Source organism: Natator depressus, chromosome 6, assembly GCF_965152275.1.
Source record: "Natator depressus isolate rNatDep1 chromosome 6, rNatDep2.hap1, whole genome shotgun sequence".
In the NCBI taxonomy this organism is placed as follows: Eukaryota; Metazoa; Chordata; order Testudines; family Cheloniidae; genus Natator; species Natator depressus.
In genome coordinates, this window is record NC_134239.1 from 91,447,958 (window position 1) to 91,472,314 (window position 24,357).

Below are 24,357 nucleotides of genomic sequence, written 5' to 3' on the forward strand. Positions count from 1 at the left end.
CTGAACAGGAGACAGCAATAGACATACTTTGTACTATACCAACAGAGGGAGATGGATTAAACGGAGTTTAACAGGTCTTCTCCATCTCTCAGGGCATGTCTACACTTACCTTCGGAGCAATTGATCCAGCCGGGGTCGATTTATCGCATCTAGTGAAGACACAATAAATCAACTGCCGAGCGCTCTCCCATCAACTCCGGTACCCCACCGGAGTGAGAAGCGTAGGCGGAGTCGACGGGGGAGCTTCAGCAGTCAACCTACCACAGTGAAGACACTGCGGTAAGTAGCTCTATGTATGTCGACTTCAGCTACTCTATTTTCATAGCTGAAGTTGTGTAATTTAAACCGATTTAGCTCGCGCCCCCAGCATAGACCAGGCCTTAATCTCCTGTGATTAGGTAACACCATTTAGAGATGCAAGAGATTCAGGCTGAGTTCTGTGCTGTCAGGCAGCTGACCTATTATTTTGCAGACATGGATGATCATTGTATTCATTAATGCAGAACTATTTAGTGAACAAAATGTTTGTTCTTTTATGCGTTTATTACATCAAAGGAAATTTTTCTTCCCTAGTAACTACTGTCTGTATGAAAGATTACAGGTTTCCAAGTTTATGACTGGGATGCCCAACTTGGCTCAATTTTATGCCAGTTAGAAGTGGCATTCAGCTGATTCAGTCTCCCAGCAAGCTGTCAGAACAGTCTGTAATTGGGCAGTTTATGGAAGTAATCACCATCTTTAATATCAAGGTGTGGCCTGCAGAAACTAGAAGTCCCACGGGGTTGTGCTCTCTCCCAACACGAGCCATTCTAGAGCATTATAGGTCCAAGCACACACTGTCCCCAAAAGACCCTTGGGTTGTGATACAGTATTGATGACATATCAGGACCTGTTTCTGCAAAGAACATTTGCAGTAACTTCTTTGAAAAAAGAGTGAACAACCCCTAAAGAGTCCATAAGCAGAAACTTCATGCCTCACACCCTGTTACCCATTCTCTCTGAAGCCATACCTTGCCAACTAAAGCAGGAATGTTCATTGAGTTGGTTGAAAACCCCATCCCATAAGTCATTGCAGCCTCCACACCCAGGAACCTGGCCACTAGTTTTTCCAGCTCCTCATGCTTGTCCAGATTTCCTGCACGTAAAATAGCAAAAGAGAAGTCAAAAATAGACCAAATGAACCTGGAGCCAAATCTGTGCCACAAGAGGTTTTTCAACAGCTAGAATTTTTTTTTTTTTTTGGTATGATCCAGAAAAGGGAGGGGGAGGGGCGGATGAGGGGAAGGATCGGTGGAAAATCTGAGAACATATCAATGAAGACTGTTGTGGCTGTGTAAACTAAGCATGCCAGAACAGAAGAGAACACAGAATTTATCTTCACTCTATAGTTGTGATTTCTTCACTGCTTCATCTGAGGTTCAAAAGCTGGAACCATACAATGTTTTGTAGAGACTAATGAACAGATGATGATTTACATATATACTTTGAAAACACCTGCCCCCCACCCAAACTTACCCATTTCCTGCCTAGTGCTGCATACCCCAGCTCCATACTGTGTCAGTACTTTAGCTGCTGCTTCTTTGCAAATTCCAGTGTTCTGAGCAAATCCAAGATAGTTGTAGGAACCCATGTTAATAACGTCTTTTATCACTCTCCCTGTGTACCTGTATTTCAATAACATCACATGTTAAGACACTGACAATCAAACCCAAGATCCAGCTACACAAGAATACACTAGCTACCATTAGCTTGCTAGGAAATGCATGGAACTAGGAGAGACCAACAGCCAGTGGCCAGAAAGTTTACGTGGATATGGCCCTCATTGACAAAACTAAAATTAGCTGAACAAGGATGCTCTTTCATTGCTGGGGTCTCTAATTCAAGCTAGATGTGTTAAAGGTATATAAACCATTTTTTACAAATATCTGATTTCTCATCTTTTTTATGCTTATATATTTTAAAAAATTAAATGAAGGCTAGAAGCCAGTAGATGTTCTTTGGAATACTGTCTTAAATTTTTAAAAGAATGCTGAAGGTTTTTCGAACCATTTGTTAGCTATGTCCTTTCTTCAGCCTCCCACTCCCAAATTTCGAGCCTTTTCTTTCCATTTTAAAAATGAATTTTTTAGACCAATTGGGTTGGCACTACCCCCAACAGGATATCCCCCCAGCACACAAAGGAAATGCATCTGGAAGTCAGCACTGGTGTGTTGCAATACGGGGCAAGAACAAACTGTAGTGGAAAAGAGTTGCATTAAATATAATACTCTTGAAAGCCAAGGACAGGAATCAAGTTACACTGTGTGTTGGGCTGTACAGGTTTCTTACATACAACCTCTGTCAGGGTACCTCAGACTTGATCTGTAGAAACCCTTGCTATTCCACTTCTGGTCTCCACCCCACAGCTCTGCCAGTTTATTTCAGTCTTGACCCAGAGCACTCCTCCTAAACTCAGCATTAGACAATCATGTGGTGTTTGTGTGAAATGTACTGTTGTGATAATCGAGCCCACACATTTACCCTAATTGCATGTTCAGCTGTGAGAAATGAGTGAAAGTTAATGGAATGTCACAATATCCTGTAACAAATGTTGATGGGAAAAGATACAAAAGCAAGACAAGGACTGAATTAGTATAAAGAGGCCAACTAATATAATTCAAGGAATGTGTTAAGATCATGCCTGGTTAAACAAAAACAGCGTGGGATCAGAAATCAGTGAACCAAAATTGGCATGTAGGAAGTTTTGTCTAATTGATGGATAAAATAATGAAATCACCACTCATCACTCCTTTTTGGGGTTCTTAAGAGACTTTGGGGAAGAAGAAAAACCTTTTATCATCACTGAAGGAGTAGTGGAAGGATTGTTGCTGTGACACTAGACTTTGATACTCCAGTGGAAGCACAGGACCATTATCGCTAAACCAGCAAGGACCATAACTTGATAAATGTGAGATCCTGCTGTATTCCCCTCCCTCATGTGCTTCTTTCTGTCCCTTATATCTTCCTCCTGCTCTCTCCCTCCCAGCTTTTCATGGGATCCTGAAGCCAACCATATTACATGGCACCAGCACAATGGAATGAGACAGTCCATCCAGCTCTGTTCTGCCTGAGAAGGACCAGTGAAGGAGAGGGACCTGCCCAGACCAACCAGATGATATCCATGGTGAGCTGGAGTCCAGAACAGCTGTCGTGGCCCACCTGTCAGCCCAAAGCATCCATCCACAACTGACCAGCCACCCTGTATCCTGAGATCATCAACAAAAGCTGCGTTTCCCCCCATCTTTACTATCCTTTCTATATCGGTCTTGTCTAAAGCAGGAAAGTGACTCATTCCCAACTCAGAACTGAACAACAGTACTCACCCTTTACTTCACCACCAAAAATGGTTTGGCTAAATAAAAGATTAACTAATATTCAGTGTTTCCAAAAAAGGACTTTGATTATCCAAAACAAAGTTAACCTATCAATTTCAGTTTCAATGCTCTCTACCTCATTTTGAGTCTCTTCCTTTTGTGTGTTTCAGTCAAACTACTAACCTTTTGCATGAATTTTATAGTATACTACTTGCCATGGTTCTAGGCAGGCGGAGGTCTCTGAATACCAAACCCCAAACCTTGTTTAAAACTATTTAATGTTGGACAGTGACTGGGTTAACACCTTTGGCTTACATATTCAATCTCAATTAACACAACAGTACACTCCAGGAGCCAGAATACCAAACTCTCACTTGAATTCTAATCCATGTCAGAATAAAGTCACCAGAAGTGAGACAGGCTAAGCAGCATACACAGTAAATGCCCTCACAAAGGTACTGGCCTGATTTTACCACTGGCTTCCCACTACTACGTGAACCCTTCCATACAATGATATAAAAACACTTCTAATCACTGTGTTTACAGATGTGTAATCGTTTATACTTGGTGTAAGTCATAACCCCAGTGAAGAGGAATTAGCATCTCAAACTCTGAAGTTCCTTGGTTCAAATTTGTGGCACTTCTAAGAACAATCAGAATGGCCATACTGGGTCAGACCAATGATTCATCTAGCCCAGTATCTTGTCTTCGACAGTGGCCAGTGCCAGGTGCTTCAGAGGGAATGAACAGAACAGGGCAATTAGGGAGTGATCCATCACCTGTCCTCCAGTCCCAGCATCTAGTAATCACAGGTTTAAAAAGTCTCAGAGCCCATTATGGGATTGCATCCCTGAGCATCTTGGCTAATGGCCATTGATGGATCTATCCTCCAGGAACTTATCGGATACTTTTTTGAACCCAGTTATAGTTTTGGCCTTCCCCTAGCAACAAGTTCCACTGGTTGATTGTGAGTGGTGGGAAGTAGTACTTACTTATGTTTGTTTTAAATCTGCTGCCTATTAATTTCATTAGGTGACCCCCTGATTCTTGTGTTATGTGAATGGGTAAATAGCACTTTCTTATTCACTTTCTCCACAACATTCATGATTTTTTAGACAGCTACCATATTTCTCTTCCCCCATCCCCACACCTCTTTTCCAAGCTGAACAGTCCCGGTCTTAATCTCCCCTCATATGGAAGCTATTCTATACCTTAATAATTTTTGCTGCTCTTCTCTCTACTTGTTCCAATTTAAATATGTTTTTTTTGAAATGGGGAGACCAGAACTGCATGCAGTATTCATGGTATGGGTGTACTATGGGTTTATCTAGGGGCATTATGATATTTTCTGTCATAGTATCTATCCATTTCCTAATAGTTCCTAACATTCTGGTAGCTTTTTTAGACTGCTACTGCACATCGAGCAGATGTTTTCGGTGCACTATTCACAATGACTCCACAATCTTTTTCTTGCATAACAGCTAATTTAGACCCCCATCATTTTTGTGTATAGTTGGGATTTGTTTTCCATTGTGCATTACTCTGCATTTATCAACATTGAGTTTCATCTGCCATTTTGTTGTCCAGTCACCCTGTTTTGAGAGACAGACTCTTCAGTCTGCTTTGGACTTTACTATCCTGAGTAATTTTGTATTGTCTGCCACCTGACTGTTTACCCATTTTCCAGATCATTTACGACTATGTTGAACAGCGCTGGTCCCAGTACAGACCCCTTGAGGAACCTGCTAATTTACCTTTCTCCACTGTGAAAACTGACAGTTGATTCCTACCCTTTGTTTCCTATGTTTTAACCAATAACTGATCCAGGAGAAGACCTTCCCTCTTATCCACTAGTCTGTGCAGGACCTGCTGCTCCTTCAAAGACAGTTTCACAGCCCACAGGCATTCTCCACTCAAGACTAGTTGTTGGGAATCTTTCCCCAAGCTTTAACTCACACAAATGTCCAATTGTAGTCCTGGGAAAGTCTCTCCATCATGTCCACTTTGGCCCCAGGTACACTGCAGATTGGTCTGTTCCAGCTGTCTCGAATGCGCATGTAAAGGTTCCTTGTGTAGAAGTTTTCAAAGTCCTGATACAATGGGACAAAGTCCTGCAAAAGATACATTAAGGGCATTCAAACAAGATCATATGCCTAGTCTGTTGTGATACAAGGAGAGCCAGTTTTCTGCATCAGTTTGGGATGCACTTTTAAGTGCACTCAAGAAAAATGCAATATATGATCACACTGAACACTTTTCAGCCACTGATTTTAAAGAACTTCACTGAGGCGTCACTCCCTACATACATCTCTGCTGGGAAGCTGAGGCACAGGGAAAGCTGCTTGCCCAACTTCCACATAGCAGCAGAACCAGAAACAGAACCTAAACTTCCCAATTCCTAGGGCATGCCATTATCCACATTATCCATATTTCAATCCCAGGAGATGAGTAAAATTTCCTCAGTTGTTTACATCCCATTGTAGAGAAGAGATAGAGAAGGGGTGGCCCCCGCTGGGGCCTACTTTCCCAACTCCTCCTCTCCCAGTGCAGCAGTTCCTGTTCACTGTGTGTTCAGCTGCAACTGAGACCAAGGAAATCTTCTGTATGAAGGTACCCTTTTTACAGTTCATTTTCAGAAAAACAACATACTTTAATGCAATTAATACAGCAGCATTAGCATTACTGTGGAAATTAATTTCTAAATTTCCCAAACTTGTGTTCAGAAACCCAATTGTAAAGCTGAATTCTGACAAATTCTTCTCTATAGTTTGCATTATCACTTATATCCCACAAAGTTTGTTTGCACAAATGTTTCCTGAACTCCAGCTTCCTTTCCAACATATCTCTCAGGAAAACCAAATGTATGTCTTGAATGGATAACAAGGAAGAACTTCAAGCTTACTGACAACACTGACTCATCTGAGCACAGGGTAACGTACTCCCTTGGCCCACTTTGAAAGCTTGAAAGGATAACAAAATTTCTTTATTTACTGTTCAATTAAAAGGAAGTTTGACATCAGAAGAGCAGTGAGACTATGTAGAATACACTATTAACCTGATGTAGTGGTGCAAGAAAAGCATCTTTCATTAAAAGTGACCTACACAGGAGGAAAAGCTGGAGTTTATGATAGAGGAAGACAGACAGGAAGAAAATCCATGCAAGCTGTTTTTCATATTAGAAATTCAGGACTTGTCTGGCCTGTTTTATTGAGGAGCTCATATGAAAGAGTGAAGAATTAATGTTTTGACATTAAGTATAAGTAGAACCTCAGAGTTACGAATACCAGAGTTACAAACGGATCACTCAACCACACACCTCATTTGGAACTGGAAGTCTGCAATCAGGCAGTAGCAGAGACCAAAAAGAGCAAATACAGTGTACTACTGTGTTAAATGTAAACTACTAAAAATATAGGAAAAGTTTAAAAAAAAGATTTCACAAGGTAAGGAAACTGTTTCTGTGCTTGTTTCATTTAAATTAATATGGTTAAAAGCACCATTTTTCTTCTGCATAGTAAAGTTTGAAAGATGTATTAAGTCAATGTTTAGTTGTAAACTTTTGAAAGAACCACCATAATGTTTAGTTCAGAGTTCTGAACATTTCAGAATTACAAACAACCTCCATTCCCGAGCTGTTCATAACTCTGAGGTTCCACTGTACCATGGAAGTAGATTTTGATTGAGAGGAAAGTAATATTTATTCATACTTCTTTCAAAGCTTTTAATTAGATTCCGACAGACCAAATAACTCCAACTCATGTTACACATCTGGAAGAAAAACGTTTTTGTTAAAGATTTAACCCCCTTTCTCCTTCACTTAGCATGGTACCTCATCCACTGCTCTGGATCCTCCAAGGAAAACCACAAACAAAAAGAGTAAAGACTAGCATTGTACAGCTGTGGCTTAGAGCCCTGACATGAGCAGCATGCTCACAGCACAACAGCACCCAGGGCTACAGAGCAGGCAGGCAGTGACTGAATGCCCCGCAGATCTGGGGGAAACCCAAAGCGTCACAACGAGATGCAACAGTCCTGATATTTCTAAAAAAGAGCATGTAGAATTGTTTTTTTAAAAGCCCTTCTTAGCCACCTTCACACAGCAGAGCAGCAAAAAAACAAACAAACAAACCTATTTATTCCTCCACAGGTAATTTAAATTACAGAAGGGTAAACCAAATCCAGTCACAGAATGGACCTCCCAGGTAGACCAGGGATCTCAGATGTGTCCTTTCCTACCTAAGGAGAATTAAAGTTTTTAGAACCTCAAGGGGAAAATGAGTTTTACAGACAACAATATCCTGGACAAACCTTATGGAATTAAACTTAATTCAGGAAGGTTTAACTTAAGTATTTTGGGAGTAGTTTATGTACTATCTATAGAGGTTCTTTAGGAGGAAGACATGATTAATACAATCTCATCACATTTAGGACAGGGATGGGCAAACTGCGGCCCACCAGCTGATTTAATCCGGTCCTTGAGCTCCCGCTGGGGAGCGGGGTCTGGGACTTGCCCCGCTCCCACTCTCCAGCCAGGGAGCGGGGTCAGGGGCCGCTCTGCGCGGCTCCTGGAAGCAGCAGCATGTCCCCCTCACCAGCTCCTGAGCATAGGGGAAGCCAGGGGGCTCCACACGCTCTCGCACCACAAGTGCCACCCCTGCAGCTCCCATTGGCCAGGAACTACATGGAGGAACCTGGCTGTGCCTCCGCATAGGAGGCGAAGGGGGGACATGCCGCTACTTCTGGGAGCTGCTGGATATAAGCGTCACCTGGAGCCTGCACCCCTGAGCCCCTCCCGCACCCCAGCACCCTGCTCCAGCCCTGATCCCACTCTTGCCCTCCAAAGCCCTCGATCCCAGCCCAGAGCACCCTCCTGCACCCCAAACACCTCATCCTCAGCCCCATCCCAGAGCCTGCACCCCAGCCAGAGCCCTCACCCCCTCCCACGGTGCCCCAATCCCCTGCCCCAGCCGGAGCCCCCTCCCACACTCCAAACCCCTCAGTTCCAGCCTAGAGCACCCACCTACACCCCCAGCCCCTCATCCCCAGCCCCACCCCAGAGCCCACACCTCTAGCTGGAGCCCTCACCCCCCCTCCCACACCCCAACCCCCTGCCTGGAGACCCCTCCCACAGCCTCACTGCCTCATTTCTGGCCCCACTCCAGAGCCTGCACCTCCAGCCAGAGCCCGCACCCCCTCCTGCACCCCAACTTTGTGAGCATTCATGACCCTCCATACAATTCCATACCCAGATGTGGCCCTTGAGACAAAAAGTATGCCCACTGCTGGTTTAGAAACTTCAAAGGACTTTTTGGGACAATACGTGTGGAGTGGATTTCCTAGCAAATACTTGGGGGTGTAAGGAATGTAAATGACCTACTTCAAATTAGGGCTGTCGATTAATCACAGTTAATTCATGTGGTTAACTCAAAAAAATTTAATCACAAATAATCACAGTTTTAATCGCACTGTAACAATAGAAAACCAACTGAAATTTATTATATATTTTGAATGTAGAAAAACATTTTCATATATATTGTATTGTGTTTAACTGAAATCAAAGTGTATAGATTACAAATATTTGTACTGTAAAAATGATAAAGAAATAGTATTTTTCAATTCACCTCATACGAGTACTGTAGTGCAATCTGTTTATCATGAAAGTTGAACTTACAAAAGTAGAATTATGTAAAAAAACGCACCTGCATTCAAAAATAAAACAATGTAAAACTTTAGAGCCTGCAAACCCACTCAGTCCTACTTCTTGTTCAGCCAATTGCTCAAACAAACAAGTTTGTTTACATTTGCAGGAGATAATGCTGCCCACTTCTTGTTCACAGCATCACCAGAAAGTGAGAACAGGCATTCTCATGGCACTATTGTAGCTGGCATCGCAAGATATGTACATGCCAGATGCACTGAAGATTCTTATGTCCCTTCATGCTTCAACCACCATTCCAGGGCACATGCATCCATGCTGATGATGGGTTCTGCTCAAGAACAATCCAAAGCAGAGTGGACCAATGCATGTTCATTTTCATTATCTGAGGCAGATGCCACCAGCAGAAGGTTGATTTTCTCTTTTGGTGGTTCAGGTTCTGTAGTTTCCGCATCAGTGTTTTGCTCTTTTAAGACTTCTGAAAGCATGCTCCACACCTCGTCCCTCTTAGATTTTGGACGGTACTTCAGATTCTTTAACCTTGGATTGAGTGCTGTAGCTATCTTTAGAAATCTCAGATTGGTACCTTCTTTGTGTTTTGTGAAATCTGCAGTGAAAATGTTCTTAAAATGAACATGTGCTGGGTCATCATCTGAGATTGCTATAACATGAAATATGTGGCAGAATGCGGGTTAAACAGAGGTGGGGACATACAATTCTCCCCCAAGGAGTTCAGTCACAAATTTAATTAATGCATTATTTTTTAAACGAGTGCTATCAGCATGCCCTCTGGAATGGTGGCCAAAGCATGAAGGGGCATACAAATGTTTAGCATATCTGGACGTAAATACCTTGCAATGCCGACTACAACAGTGCCATACCAATGCCTGTTCTCACTTTCCAGTGACATTGTAAATAAGAGAACAGCATTATCTCCTGCAAATGTAAACAAACTTGTTTGTCTGAGCCATTGGCTCTAAAATTTTACATTGTTTTATTTTTGAATGCAGGTTTCTGGGTTTTTTTGTTTTTTTTTTTTTTAATAATTCTACTTTTGTAAATATAACTTTCATGATAAACAGATTGCACTACAGTACTTGTATGAGGTGAATTGAAAAGTACTATGTCTTGTTTTTTACAGTGCAAATATTTGTAATCAAAAATAAATATAAAGTGAGCAATGTACACTTTGTATTCTGCATTGTAATTTAAGTCAATATATTTGAAAACTTAGAAATGGATGGAACAGAACAAAGGGGGCTGCAGTCATAAGAAATCCCCTAGCTACTACCTAAGCTGGAACAAGGGCTGTACCAGGGGAAAGATTGTGCCCAGACTAGGAAGGTACCCGGTCTGTGATAGTAGCTTACTGAAACATCTCTGAGGGTGAGATTTTAATCTGTATTCAGTTTTCTTACTATACTAGGCTCAGACTTGCCCTCAGATGTTGTGAAGGGCACAGAAGCAGAAAGACACACAGGAGCATTAAAAATATAGGAGAAATTTCTTTTTTTTTTTTTAGTTTTAGGTTCCATAGGAACTGAAGTTACTTCACCTATCAAACTCACATAGCAACTTCATAAGAATATAGCTCCCAGATAAAGTAAAAAACCCAGAGTCAGAACAAACCCTTGGTCTGGTTTACATGGGAAAGTTATACCAGTAAGAAGTAGTGTATGAATTTAAACAGTTAGACCAGCATAACTTCCCGTGAGGACATCTATATTTCAGTATCAGAGTGCCTTTTTCCACGTTAGTTTATGTTGCTTTGAAAATAGTTTAAGCTAAGCCAAAAAAGCCACTCTTCTTCGGGAATAAATGTCTCCACCTGGGGAGGTTGTACTGGTTTATCCATAGTAATTTAACTAGACAGATATAATAGTACTGGAAAAATCTCGTGTGGACAAGCCCTTTGTCTAACCTGAACAAAAATCTTTTCAGCGTGGTAAAGGCCTCAGCCAGGGCAAAACTCAATCTTTCAAAGCTGAAACAGGATGTTTAGACTCCTGGTCAGAGTCTACTAGGAGAGGGGCTAGTGAGCCCTGTCAACCTGACTCAAAATGGAGTCTCCCAACTAACAACAAACATTGCCACCTTCCTCACCTCTAGGAGAACTCTTATCTCCAGTACAGCTCCCCCAGGGTAAACCTATTAGCTCAGAGGGAAGAACAGACCAACCCTGCAGAGCATACCCTGCAGCTGGTTTTTATCACCACCCTTTCTTTGGCACTTAAAAGAAATTAATACCAATTACCTATCTAGCTTTGCACCAACCACCACCATAGGTCTTCCGATTCCCAGGGACAGAGTAGTCAGCCACATACAGGTCACTTTTAGATGGGAGTAACATTCAATCCTACTTATCAAGTACAATATGGGTTTTCCAGATTTAACTTACACAGTTACTGGGAAGGTTTGCTGTAAGCTCCAAAGGTATGTGCTACTGCATGTTAGACATGGACAGGCTTCCTTCAAGCTGATAAAGGCTACCAAAAATTCTCAACAGTTTAAATGCCCTAGAACAAGCTGCTAATTGTCCTCAGAGGATGTGTTTCATAACAGCAGTTACCAGGGAAATGTCAGTTGGATATATTTTAAAGGAAGCTAAAGAAACAAAATTTACAAGGCTTCCTCCATTTGTGAGCTGTATATAAGCAGCAGAGAGAGGATATCAGGCTTATCTGGAGTGTTATTAATTCCCCCTGCAATAAGTCCAAGGATACTGTAGGCAAGCCAAAGGATACTGTCAAACTAAAAAACAGGCTTGAAAATCCAAATTAATCTAGTCACTTTCTGGTTCTGTGCACTACCACAAAGCTGAAATGTTAGGTGGCAGAGGACATAGTTTAATCCCCAAAGAAAATTATTTTTTTCCAGGTGAAAAGTTAATATTTCTATTAGTACTCATTTATTTTTTCAAAACTATTACATTTTGGATCTAATTCCAGACCATGCCCCTATAAACTACAATGAACTAGGAAATACAACCATATTACATAGCCACTTTGAAGTAAACCCATGATTTCCAGTACAAGTTTGTTCAATCTTCCATTAAATGGCCACCTGCACTAAGCAATCTTCTTTTGCTCACCCCTTGGGTGGTTGTTTAAGATAGGGTTTATTGTATAAAGCATTGCAAACATTATGACTACTAACTACATATAATAAACTCATTGCACACTGGTCACCTAGACAGAGGGATCTTCCAAACACTTATCCCCATATGTTGTGCTGTTCATCTCCCAAGTAACTTACAAACATTAACAAAGTATTACTTCAGAAATCTAAATGCAATGCTTTGTTTAACCTGCCAGTCTCTTGTATCTGCATGAGGAGAATAAAAAGATTCTCATTTCCATACAGTTAGATGCAACAAGGCTGGGAGAGACTATTTTAGGCCAACTGCCTCTATCAAGCACTTTGACTTACTTGCATAATGATACAAGTTTCAATTATAAAATAAGAGTCACTTCCTCTCTACGCAAGGAAGTCCATTCTTTGCCACTGTGAGCCAACTGGGCAAGTAATCAGGACCCTGAAAGATTAAATACTTGAAACTTCTTAAAGGGACACTGCTTCAAAATGGTGTTCAATAACTATCTTAACCCACAAGGTGAAACTGGTTTCTACATCAGGTTCATTACAGCTTGCTCTCCCAAACTTCTAGGCAGATTGAGGGAGCCTGATGCACAGCCTAGCACAGGAGTAGGCAAACTTTTTGGGCTGAGGGCCATGTCATAAATATAAAGGGAAGGGTAAACCCCTTTAAAATCCCTCCTGGCCAGAGGAAATCTCCTCTCACCTGTAAAGGGTTAAGAAGCTAAAGGTAACCTCGCTGGCACCTGACCAAAATGACCAATGAGGAGACAAGATACTTTCAAAAGCTGGGAGGAGGGAGAGAAACAAAGGGTATGTGTGTCTGTCTATATTCTGTCTTTGCCGGGGATAGACCAGGAATGAAGCCTTAGAACTTTTAGTAAGTAATCTAGCTAGGTACGTGTTAGATTATGATTTCTTTAAATGGCTGAGAAAAGAATTGTGCTGAATAGAATAACTATTTCTGTCTGTGTATCTTTTTTGTAACTTAAGGTTTTTGCCTAGAGGGGTTCTCTATGTTTTGAATCTAATTACCCTGTAAGGTATCTACCATCCTGACTTTACAGGGGGGATTTTTTTTTTATTTCTATTTACTTCTATTTCTATTAAAAGTCTTTTTGTAAGAAAACTGAATGCTTTTTCATTGTTCTCAGATCCAAGGGTTTGGGTCTGTGGTCACCTATGCAAATTGGTGAGGATTTTTATCCAACATTTCCCTGGAAAGGGGGGGTGCAAGTGTTGGGAGGATTGTTCATTGTTCTTAAGATCCAAGGGTCTGGGTCTGTAGTCACCTAGACAAATTGGTGAGGCTTTTTACCAAACCTTGTCCAGGAAGTGGGGTGCAAGGTTTTGGGAAGTATTTTGGGGGGAAAGACGTGTCCAAACAGCTCTTCCCCAGTAACCAGTATTTGTTTGGTGGTGGTAGCGGCCAATCCAAGGACAAAAGGGTGGAATATTTTGTACCTTGGGGAAGTTTTGACCTAAGCTGGTAAAGATAAGCTTAGGAGGCTTTTCATGCAGGTCCCCACATCTGTACCCTAGAGTTCAGAGTGGGGGAGGAACCTTGACAGGCCACATCTGGGTGGGAAAATTATATGCAGGGCCGGGGCAGGGGGCTGGGGTGTGGGAGGGAGTGCGGGGTGTGGGAGGGGGTGCGGTGTGCAGGAATGGGCTCAGGGCAAGGGAATGGGGCAGAGGAAGGGTGCGAGGTGCATAAGGGGGCTCAGGGCAGGGAGTTGGGGTGCAGAGGGGGTGCGAGGTGCATAAGGGGGCTCAGGGCAGGGAGTTGGGGTGCAGAGGGGGTGCGAGGTGCAGACGGGGGCTCAGGGCAGGGAGTTGGGGTGCAGGAGGGGTTCGGACTCCAGCCCGGTGCCGCTTACCTAAAGTGGCTCCGGGGTGGCAGCGGCCCACTCCGGGGCCAGGGCAGGCTCCCTGCATGCCTGCCCTGGCCCCACGCCGCGCCACTCTGGGAAGCGGCTGGAACTATGTCCCTGCAGAGCCCCGGGGGGTGGGGGGGGGCGCGGGCAGGCACAGGGCTCCATGTGCTGCCCTTTCCACGCCTCCAGGTACCTCCCCCGAGGCTACCATTGTCTGCGGTTCCCCGTTCCCGGCCAATGGGAGCTGTGGGGGGGCGGTGCCTGGAAGCAAGGGCAACACATAGAGCCCTTTGACCCCCACTGGGGTCCCAAGGACATGGTGCCGGCCACTTCTGAGAGTGATGCAGGGCCTGCGGCACCATGGGGGGCAATCCCGCGGGCTGGATCCAAAGCCCTGAGGGGCTGGATCTAGCCCGCGGGCCGTAGTTTGCCCTTCCCTGGTCTAGTACTTGCAGCTCACAACTTGTTCCAGAAGTCACGTGCACTCAACTAAGTTCACCTTACAGTACGAGCAGCTACTCCAATCTAGGTATGAATGTGAGGAAGTGCACCAGGTCAGCATTTCATCAACACTGGTAACATTTTTTACAGGGAGTTTCCATTTTTATAGTGTATTGCACCACATGCCCTGATCCTCCCTTCACAACCAACCATAAATGAGTTCCTCTTTAAAAAAAAAGCCCGAATCTCTCACCAAACTCACCCACAAAGATGTCATGAACAGTATAAAAGTGGATAGAAAAGGGGCATATCTTATCTGCAACTCATGACCCAACCCAAGATCCATATCCACCATATTGAGGAATGGCTCCCAAGGCCATCCTCCACATACACGCTCCCAAAGGGCTTCAAGTCACCAGTTATCTCCCAAAACAAATGCATTTCAGGGAAACATTAAGAATTTAGGCTGAAGGACAACTCTCAGGACAGAAATTCTAAATATACATTATGTCTGAAGTAAGGGAATCCTAATTCAGTATCTCTTTAGTTCAGGGGTGGGCAAATTATGGCCCACAGGACCATCCTGCCCGGCCCCTGAGCTCCTGGCCAGGGAGGCTAGTCCCCGGCCCCCCCCCCCCCGCAGCAACGTTGCTCTGTGGGCAAGCCACCCATCTCCCAGGCTTTCGAACAAATCTGTCCTGCCACTCTGAGTGGCATGGTAAGGGGAAGGGGGCGGGGGGGGTTGGATAAGGGGCAGGGAACCAGGGGGTTTGGATAGGGGGTGGGATTGGACAGGTGGTGGGTCCTGGGGGGCAGTTAGGGACAGGGGCGGGATGGATAGGGGTCCCAGGGGGGTGGTTAGGGGTGGGAGGGGGGTCAGTCAGGGGGCGGGAAGTGGGAGGGGGCAGAGGCCAGGCTGTTTGGGGAGGCACAGCCTTCTCTACCCGGCCCTCCATACTGTTTTGCAACCCTGATGTGGCCCTCGGGCCAAAAGAGTTTGCCCACTCCCCCTTTAGTTATAGATATTCAGGATAATCCCCCTGTATTGTGCACTAGCGTTCACTGAGTAACCAACCTCAATGCTGTAACCCCAGTCCTTCCCATCTCAGCTCCTATCTACAGATTGAGTATCCCCTTTAGTCATGCCTGAAACTGCATTCCACATTCTGCAGGACAGCAACCATATTTCATGTGCATTATCAGGTGCATACACTTTTAATAACTTAATAAAGTACATTTAAACTGGGGCATGGAGGGGGGTGGGGGGAGAGAAAGAAAAGAGACAGGAGTTTTATTCATCCTTCCTGGCAGGAAGCATACTGAGTTTATGTAATGATACTCCACAGAAAAGCATCTTAAACCCCACTGTTGCACAGAACAAAGGAGCTTGTAGCAGCCCCCATTTTAACAGAGATGAGACACAGGGAGACTACAGAACCCAGCATGCAATGAAGCACATTGATAAGAACATCCAGTGAAGAATACAGAGTGTGATTCATGACCAATAAATCCTCTATACTGAAGGTTAGAGCAGCTATGGGCCACGTTTGCCCATGTACTTTAGCTACCCTACTCTAATCCTCACTTGATGAAAATAAATCACACTGAACACTAACTCAAAAGCAATATTTGACCCCCTAATTCTAGAGCCTTTTATTGGAAGAAAAATTATTTCCTCAGTAGTTTGACAGTTATTCCTATGCTTTCTCCCTATATTGCCTTTTGTTTACTACAGACACAAATACAGGGACAGATCCTCAGTGGCATAAATCAGTGCTCTATCTTCAATCTCAGAGGAACTGGATATTTCTGTTAACGTGGTGGACAATGAAACAGTCACCAGTGTGGACATTAAAATGGTCATCAGTGGGCCCCAGAGTTAACACCTCATTGAGATTATGAGGTAATTAATTAGCACCTCGGTGCTATTGTTTCAAGCTGTTTACAGATTACTCCAACCAGCTGTGCAAAGGCTATATTGGCAGGTTCTTTTTGCATCCATTTGGGCTAGAAATAGAAACATTTTAAATTGGTACTACTGGCTGACATGCCACTGCACACCAGCTCCAATCCCACCCCTGCCTGTCCAGCAACTACCTTCTGTTCCTCTCTCTCTGATGCATGGTGACACTTCTCGATCCTCCAGTGTCGCAGAAAGTCTCGCAGATACCCAAAGAGGGTGAGGACACCGTAGCCCACATACGTCAGCACAGCAACCAGCATTGGTGTTTCCTCAAAAGCTTCATTAAAGGGTCTTTTATATAATCCTCCATTGTGGGCAACGTGATGAATCTAGGATAGAAGGTTAAAACTGGAATTAGAAGTTACTAGAATGGAAAAAAAAAATCTGTTTTCAGAGAGTGTTGCTAAATTAGAGATGTCCAGCAGCATTGGGGCAAGATTTTTACTCAGTTCAAAGAACCAAGCATTTTCAGACTGGGTCAAGCATTAATGACAACCACTCTTGATAAAGGACACTATCCCCAACTATTAGCCTCAGCTTCATCTTCTCTCTTGCTTCCAGCATGTCCAAAGTTTTCACTGCCAAGTTTTGTGCAACTCATTGTGACATTTTATACAAGTTATGTAAATTAGCAAATTAAATTTTTGCATACAACCATCAACGTCATCTCAGATGTGTGGATTTAGTCCCAGTTGAAAGGGTGACTGCCAGATTGAAAACCCTGGTGAACGACATCTATCTATATATAGGGCAGCACCAGGGCAAGCTTCCCACACACACTGTCCTGCCAGCATAGTTCAGCCTTGATGAGGGTGAGGGAGGAGAAAGACGACTTCTGCTGGTTAAAGGGATGGTGCTAGTTCAGTCCTTACGACTCAAATAATTCTTTGACAAATCTGCTCATTAGTACAAATAATGGTGGTGAACTTGTGATGTCAGAGCTGGAACCAAGACTCAAACTCATCCCAATGTAGGAATCAGCCAACATCCATATTAGGTGAGAACAGCTTTCAGTCCCTACTGAACAGGACTGGGTTCAAACTGGTGACCTACAGGTAAAAGGCTCTGTAGCTCACTTGCAATACTTTAAGGCACCTGTCCCTCAGTAAGGGCTACTTAGGAGGTCTTTCGCATATAAAAAACCTGTGTTAGACTTACAGTTGCAAAAGCAAGCATATAAAAAAACCACACACACACACACACAGAAATGCCAGCACTGATGTTACCCATGCTATCTTAATTCGGCTCCTTTCTGGGTACACAGTCTTTAATTACAAACTATTTCTCCCCACATGACCACGAGCAGAGTTTAAACTCTGGGCCTTTAGATATACAGCACAGACTTCTTCTGCTTGAACTGGAGTAGTAACCAATTGAAGGAATAGGCTATTACCCTCTACATGAGCCAGCCCCTCGAGGGAGGCCAGAGACACTTTTACCAATATGTTGTACAACTACTTATGAGACAAGATGGGGATGTCGGCTATCAGGATTCCTAGGTTTTACTCCAGGCTCTGGGAGCAGAGTTGTCTAGTGGTTAGAGCAGTGGTTACAGACCTAGTCAAGCATAAACATTTGGCATATTTGTTCAGAAAGCCATTGTGATGAGGTGGATGAGACATGGGTCTGCCATACTAGAGACCAAGATTCTATTCCCAGATCTGCCAAAATGACCTTGTGCAATGTTACCCATTTTAAAATGGGCAAACAAAACTGGCCCCCAGGTTAGGGATACGAGGCCCTGGCCAGCAGTATGGTTGTGAACAGCACAGAAACTCCACCAGTCAGTAGAAGAGACAAAACCAGAACTCATAATCTCCTGTGTCCCCAGCCAGTGCTCCGCCTTCTAGGAGAAAGAGTATTTGGAATGCAATACTCTTTTGGCACAAGATTTTTACCCGATCTATAGGCAGGAAGACGCAGGACACTTGGCAGAACTGCAAAACTCTGGTGCCAGTACAGATCTTCCTCTTTCTCCAAGACCACATCTGGCTTCCCATCCTATACCATGGATGTAAGGGCCTTTTGGCTAGAGCATAGGAATGGGAGTCAGGACACCATTGTTCTATTCCCAGCTCTGCCATTGATTTGCTGTGTTTCCCTAGCAAGACACTTCCTCTGTGTCTGTTTCCCAATCTGCACAGTGGGGATAACACAGAGCTACCCCCCCAAGAAGAGCTTTGAGATTTAATTCTGTAAAGCACTTTAAGATTCTTGGATGAGGATGGTATAAAAAGGGTAAAGGACCATGTCACATCCACTTCAAGAAGTGAGGGCTTCTTATCTTCACTTCAAAAGCACCCACATCTGAGCTCTTTTTACAACACCCCAGCCATGTATCCCTGTATTGTACCCTAAATTTTCAATTTATGCTTCGTTTTTTCACCCACTCCAGACCCCATTCTTCTTCCAGCCACTTTTAAAGACTCACTTGACCGAAGAGCTCAGCAAACCCAGTTTGTTTGATACAAGCCTTCCCGGTCTAGGTCAGGAAATGCAAGAAACGAAACTGAACTCTAGTTTCACTGTCCCCATACTAGGTGACCTGCAATGCATCAACAGCATAAATGCTGAAAGATGAATTTTGTAACACACAGAACTATTGATTCCCTGTCTTGGAAACCTCTAACTCAGGGGTGGGCAAACTTTTTGGCCCACGGGCCACATCCAGGTTGTGAAACTTTGTGGAGGGCCGGGTAGGGAAGGCTGTGCCTCCCCAAACAGTCTGGACCCTGCCCCCTATCCGCCCCCTCCCACTTCCCGCCCCCTGACTGCCCCCCTCAGAACCACCGACCCATCCAACCTCCCCTGCTCCTTGTCCCCTAACTGCCCCCAGGACCTCACCCCCTATCCAACCCCCGCCCCCGGCCCCTTGACTGCCCTGACCCCTATCCACATCCCTGCCCCTAACTGCCCCCCGGTACCCCACCCCCTATCCAACCCCCCTGCTCCCCGTCCGCTGACCACCACCACCCCGACCCTCTGCCCCATCCAACCACTCCCTGCTCCCTGTCCCCTGACTGCCCCCTGGAATCCCCTGCCCCTTATCCAACCCAACCCCCCACCCCCTTAACACGCCGCTCAGAGCGGCAGCTCGCAGCCATGCTACCGCCTGGCCTGGCCCGGTAGAAGCGGTGAGCCAGAGCACTGGCATTGCGCTGCGCTGAGGCTGCGGGGGAGGGGGGACAACGGGGGAGGAGCTGGGGGCTAGCCTCCCTGGCCAGGAGCTCAGGCCAGGCAAGACGGTCCCGCGGACCAGATATGACCCGTGGGTCATAGTTTGCCCACCTCTGCTCTAACTGGATCATAAATATTATGCTTCCCCACAAGTACGTATCCCCCTAGCACCGAAATGTTTGACAAAGGCTGACCAAGAGACTCCATCTCGTCATGAAAAACTAAAACTTAGCTATAGTGATCCACTGATTCATGCTCTCCAGGGCTGATTACTGCAATGCACAATGCCTGCAAATAAGACTGGACTGAACAAACAAGCTTCAGCTGGTACAATTCAGAGCAGGCAACCTGCTCAGCAACATGGGATGTTGTGAGCACAGTACTGAATTTTAACTACTACACTGATCCTGGAAAGAATTTTGGACTAAGTCTAACATCCAGGTCTTGATCTTCAAAGCCAATAGACCAGTCAGAAAGTAGAAAGCCTGGGCCACCACACCTAACTTGACATCAGTACTCCAAAGAGTCAAGGAAAGATACTTGCGAGTGTGGAAGATAGAGCCTTCTCAAGGGGCTGGGCCCAGAATCATGGCACGGGATAAAAAGGACCACAAACCTTATTGCTTTCAGACAAACTAAGATCCATCTCTTTGCCATAGCTTCCACACCACCACCTCCTTCTCTGCATTGGGAAAGGGACAGTACTAGCAGGAACATCCAGGTTTAGGCTACATATTGGAATATAAATTCTGAAAAAGTGCTTAGATCCTAGTGTGATACGACAGATGTCTCTGGGTATATGTGGGAGTAGCTGGGAGACTAGCAAGAAGGTGGGATGCAGAAGAGACATTTGCTACCAGTAAGTGCCTGTATTCACAGTAACACCACCTTGACAACATGGCCAATACAAGGACACCGAAGGAGTGGAGAAAGTGGCTGAAATCTCTCTGGAGCCTCCAGCCAAGTATGAGGCATGTATTTTTGGACAGATATTTGATAGTTGCCAATAGCGGAAATTCAGCTACAACCCTCAGACAAGAAGTGAATCCCAGGCACACCCACCCATCAAGAAAGGGTTGCGGTGAGTAGGACCCATTGGGGAAAAAAGCACAATAGGCAGACTTCTACTGACATGTCCCCACTGTTGTCTAAAGACAAACTCGTAGGTCAGGAAATCTGAAATGTACCGTTGTCCAACGTTTAGTAAGACAGGACAGAAAATACATATGCATGCCTATAATGTACATACTTAACTATTTAATGGCTGATGCCTCTGTCAGCCACAGCCGCAGAAGGATCAATGTAACAACTTCATACTGAAGTCCCAAGAGTGAGTCTATCACAAACGAGCCTTTAATCTCAGTCTTTGCCAGTTGAGGCAGCAGTAACTTGGGAAAGAAATGAAAGGCTAGACCCAACAAGTATGAGAACAAAATTCTGGCCAGTGGCAAAGGTTTTATCTGTTTGGGGAAAAAAATCTCGACATCAAATTTTAAATAAAAAGTATCACATCAACAAGGCTGCAATAATCACAATCTGTAAAACTTTAAAGAGGCCTGTTCTTTCTGACAACTGCCATATTGGAACAAGAACCAGAGAAATCACAGTACCATTGTCTGTACTTCCAGAACACAGAAGTTTCGTTTAGGAATGCAGTGGGTGGATCATCTTTGGGGATATTTGCATCAGTTGGAGACCCACCCAAGCCAAGAGCACAGCTTGGAAGTCTATACAGTACTGTGCTTATATGTCAGTTTAGGGGGAAAAATTTTTCCCCCCTCAACATTAGCACGTTTGAACGTTGTAAGACTAGAAAGAGACTGATTAAAAACATCCCTTAGACATTTCAACAAGCATATGATGAATGCATGTAAATAAATACAATTTAAAATTGCCCTTAGAAAGGAAGTTTGTGGTCTAAGTTTAGATACAAAGCATTCATGGGGAAAAAAGGGGTGTCTGCATCTGCACAGCCAACCTCCAAATAAAAATGTGTGTGTCTTCAGCTCTAAGCCAACTGCACATGAGCAGCAAATTCCTTTTGAGAGCCCAAGAGAGAAAGGCTGGTGTGTGGTCGAGAGGCCTAATTTGCCATACGGAAATCAATGAGTGTTGCTACTGACTTTAGAGTGAGTAGGACTGGGACCTGATATGTTGAAACCATAGGTCCTCTACACAATGCAAGGAAAATCATGGTTTTGCAATCAGGATATACTCATCTGGTCCCATTATACACGGCTGTGTGGTGTCCATTCAGGAAAACTGTGTGCCACTCCAGTTTGTGTCTACTTCCTTCACTTCACCTAGTCATGTCTGTATCAGTGCATTCAGGGGAAAGTGTGACCTACTAACGCTGCCCAGAGGAGCACCACTACTCTGGGAAGTCCTACTGTGCAGAGAGCTGGGAGGAGAGATGACCAGCCAACTTGATTACAAAACCACAGTTGGGGTCCCATCAACACTGCAAAAAGAAAAGCATTACAAGCTGTTTACAGGAAGGCAGTTACATGCTGGCCTACACTGCGAGCAAGTGTGGAACATTAGAAACGACAATAACCACCTCATGGTGTACAGACAAGCCACATTTAGAGCCAATAATTTCACTAGCTAGTTACAAACAACTGGAAGTTAGGTCCTGCTTACACCACAAATACAGGGAGCCTAGTTACAACTTTGTTGTCCCCTAACCTGGTTCCAAACACAACTCCAGTTTGCAGGACAGTTGGGAGCAGTCTGGACCTTTACAAAACATGGTTAAAGTCCTAGTCCATACCACAAGGTCACCATACTCCCTGACGTGGTTGCATTTGTAGTGTAGGTTGCATACATGTAGCCTGAGGTTCTCACAATATTGCTGAACACAATCTTAGTGTTTTAAAGAACAGTTTCTCTTTCAAATAATGTCAGGTTTTACTCGTGAATTTATAATGCTTAAAAAAAAAAAAACCAGTCAGCTGCTAGCAGGACTAAGACCTCAGAGATCTACATAGGCAGAAAGTTAATTCCTCTTAACTTGAGATGCTCAAATCCTTCCTGCCCTCACTTATACCCCAGACCCTGCCCCATCTGCAATTATTTTCAGTTTCTCCCTAAGACTGTAGGGATCTTGTATGGTTTGTATGAGAGATTCTTAACCAAAAACAAATGGTCTCTGTTCTTAACAACTCCACTCCAGCCCCCGTTCATTCAAGCCTAACACCAACCTAACAGGCCCCTCAGCAGCCTCCAGCTAATCTCCTGGTCTTCAATGCAGCTCCTTGCAATTCTTGGTATTTAGTGACTTCCTGGAAAACTCCCCTTCACTGCAGTGTTCATTAAGTTAACAAAAATGCAATCCATGAAATTAACAATAACTTCACTGGTTTGTTACACTCCTCCCAACTTTCCTCCCTCTGAGTTTGTATTCAGTCTCTGGGAAGGGTCACTGTCTTTACAGGACCATATTTTGACACTAAATTACCACATGTAGTTAAAACAAACACATTCTTCCAGACGCATTTGTTTAACGACAATGAGCTCAATACTGTACAGTAACAAACAAAGGCTGCCCGTGCCCTGAAGAGCTTTCAGCCTAGAAGAGACACAGATGAGGGGCTGCACAGGGAAATCTAGAAGTTGGGATAATTTAGAGCAGGGGTTCTGAAACTGGGGGTTGGGACCCCATAGGGGGTCGCAAGCTGTCAGCCTCCACCCCAAACCCCACTTTGCCTCCAGAATTTATAATGGTGTTAAATATATTAGAAATTGGTTTTAATTTATAAGGAGGGGGTCGCACTCAGAGACTTGCTATGTGAAACGGGTCACCAGTACAAATGTTTGTGAACTACTGACTTAGCTGGTTTTCTTAATTATAAGATCACTTCTTCAGGGCATTGTGAAAGAAATGGAATATATAAGGATTTGAATGAGATGCTAATACTCATCTTGGATAGGAAGGTCTTTCCTTGAACAGGGCAGCATGGAAGATGGGCAAGAGCTTAATCTGAGAAAGAAATGGCAGGATTTGGGTACAGCTGATACGCAAAGGAAGGGCAGGGAGAAGTCAAAAAATCCCAGACTGACTGGGATGACATTGGTGTCAACGGCCATGGAGAAGTGAAGAGAAGAGGCTTTAGTTTAGGAGGCAACAAGCTGTGATTGAACCACGTAAAACTGGAGACGTCAGTGAGACATAAAGGAGGAAGCATCAGAAACAGGCTGAAACTGGACCAAAGGGAACAGGACAGAAATAGAGAAGAACATTTGAGAGGCATCAGCAGAGAAATTACTCTTGGATCTGTACGAGGATAAGCTCTGCCAAGTATGAAGTACAGAAGGAGAAGAGGAAGGAACCAAGAACTGAATCATGTGGGACCACCAAAGAAAGCAAGAGGTGCTGAAGGAGCAGTTTGAAGTAGGTGACAATGCCACTAAATGCAAGGAGGTTGGACAGGATGTTGAGGAGAGAGTGGTCCACAGTATCAGAAGCCTCAGAGAGATTGTAGATCATGAGAGTGGAATACAGACTCGGCAAGGGGGACTTTCAGGACTTTAGCAACAGCAGATTCAGTGGAATAGAGAACCTAGAAGGCAGACTGGAGTGGATCCAGGATGGAATTGAGGAGAACCACCCGAAGCACCAGTTTTAAGCTCTTTGAGCAAGAGGTGTGGAAGAAGAGGGGAACAGATGGTGACTGGTGACACAAGCAGCAAGTTTTTGGAAAGGTTTAAATGGTGTGCGGAAAACTACTGCATGCTAGTATTTGGAGGGGAAGAGGCCAAATGACAGGAGAAGGCAATGGAGGTCAGTAGCCA

General features: G+C 44.3%; 1 protein-coding gene across 1 annotated transcript in view; it reads right to left on the reverse strand.

Moving 5' to 3' along the window:
• The window catches only part of SPTLC2 (serine palmitoyltransferase long chain base subunit 2), a 119,144-nt gene that overhangs the window by 78,346 nt on the left and 16,441 nt on the right, over nt 1-24,357 (reverse strand). The window contains exons 2-5 of the mRNA XM_074956022.1: nt 16,521-16,715; nt 5,310-5,464; nt 1,516-1,664; nt 1,011-1,135 (exon numbers count right to left, since the gene is read on the reverse strand). Of these exons, the coding sequence (XP_074812123.1) occupies nt 1,011-1,135; nt 1,516-1,664; nt 5,310-5,464; nt 16,521-16,715 (624 nt within the window). The remainder of the gene's footprint in view (nt 1-1,010; nt 1,136-1,515; nt 1,665-5,309; nt 5,465-16,520; nt 16,716-24,357) is intronic.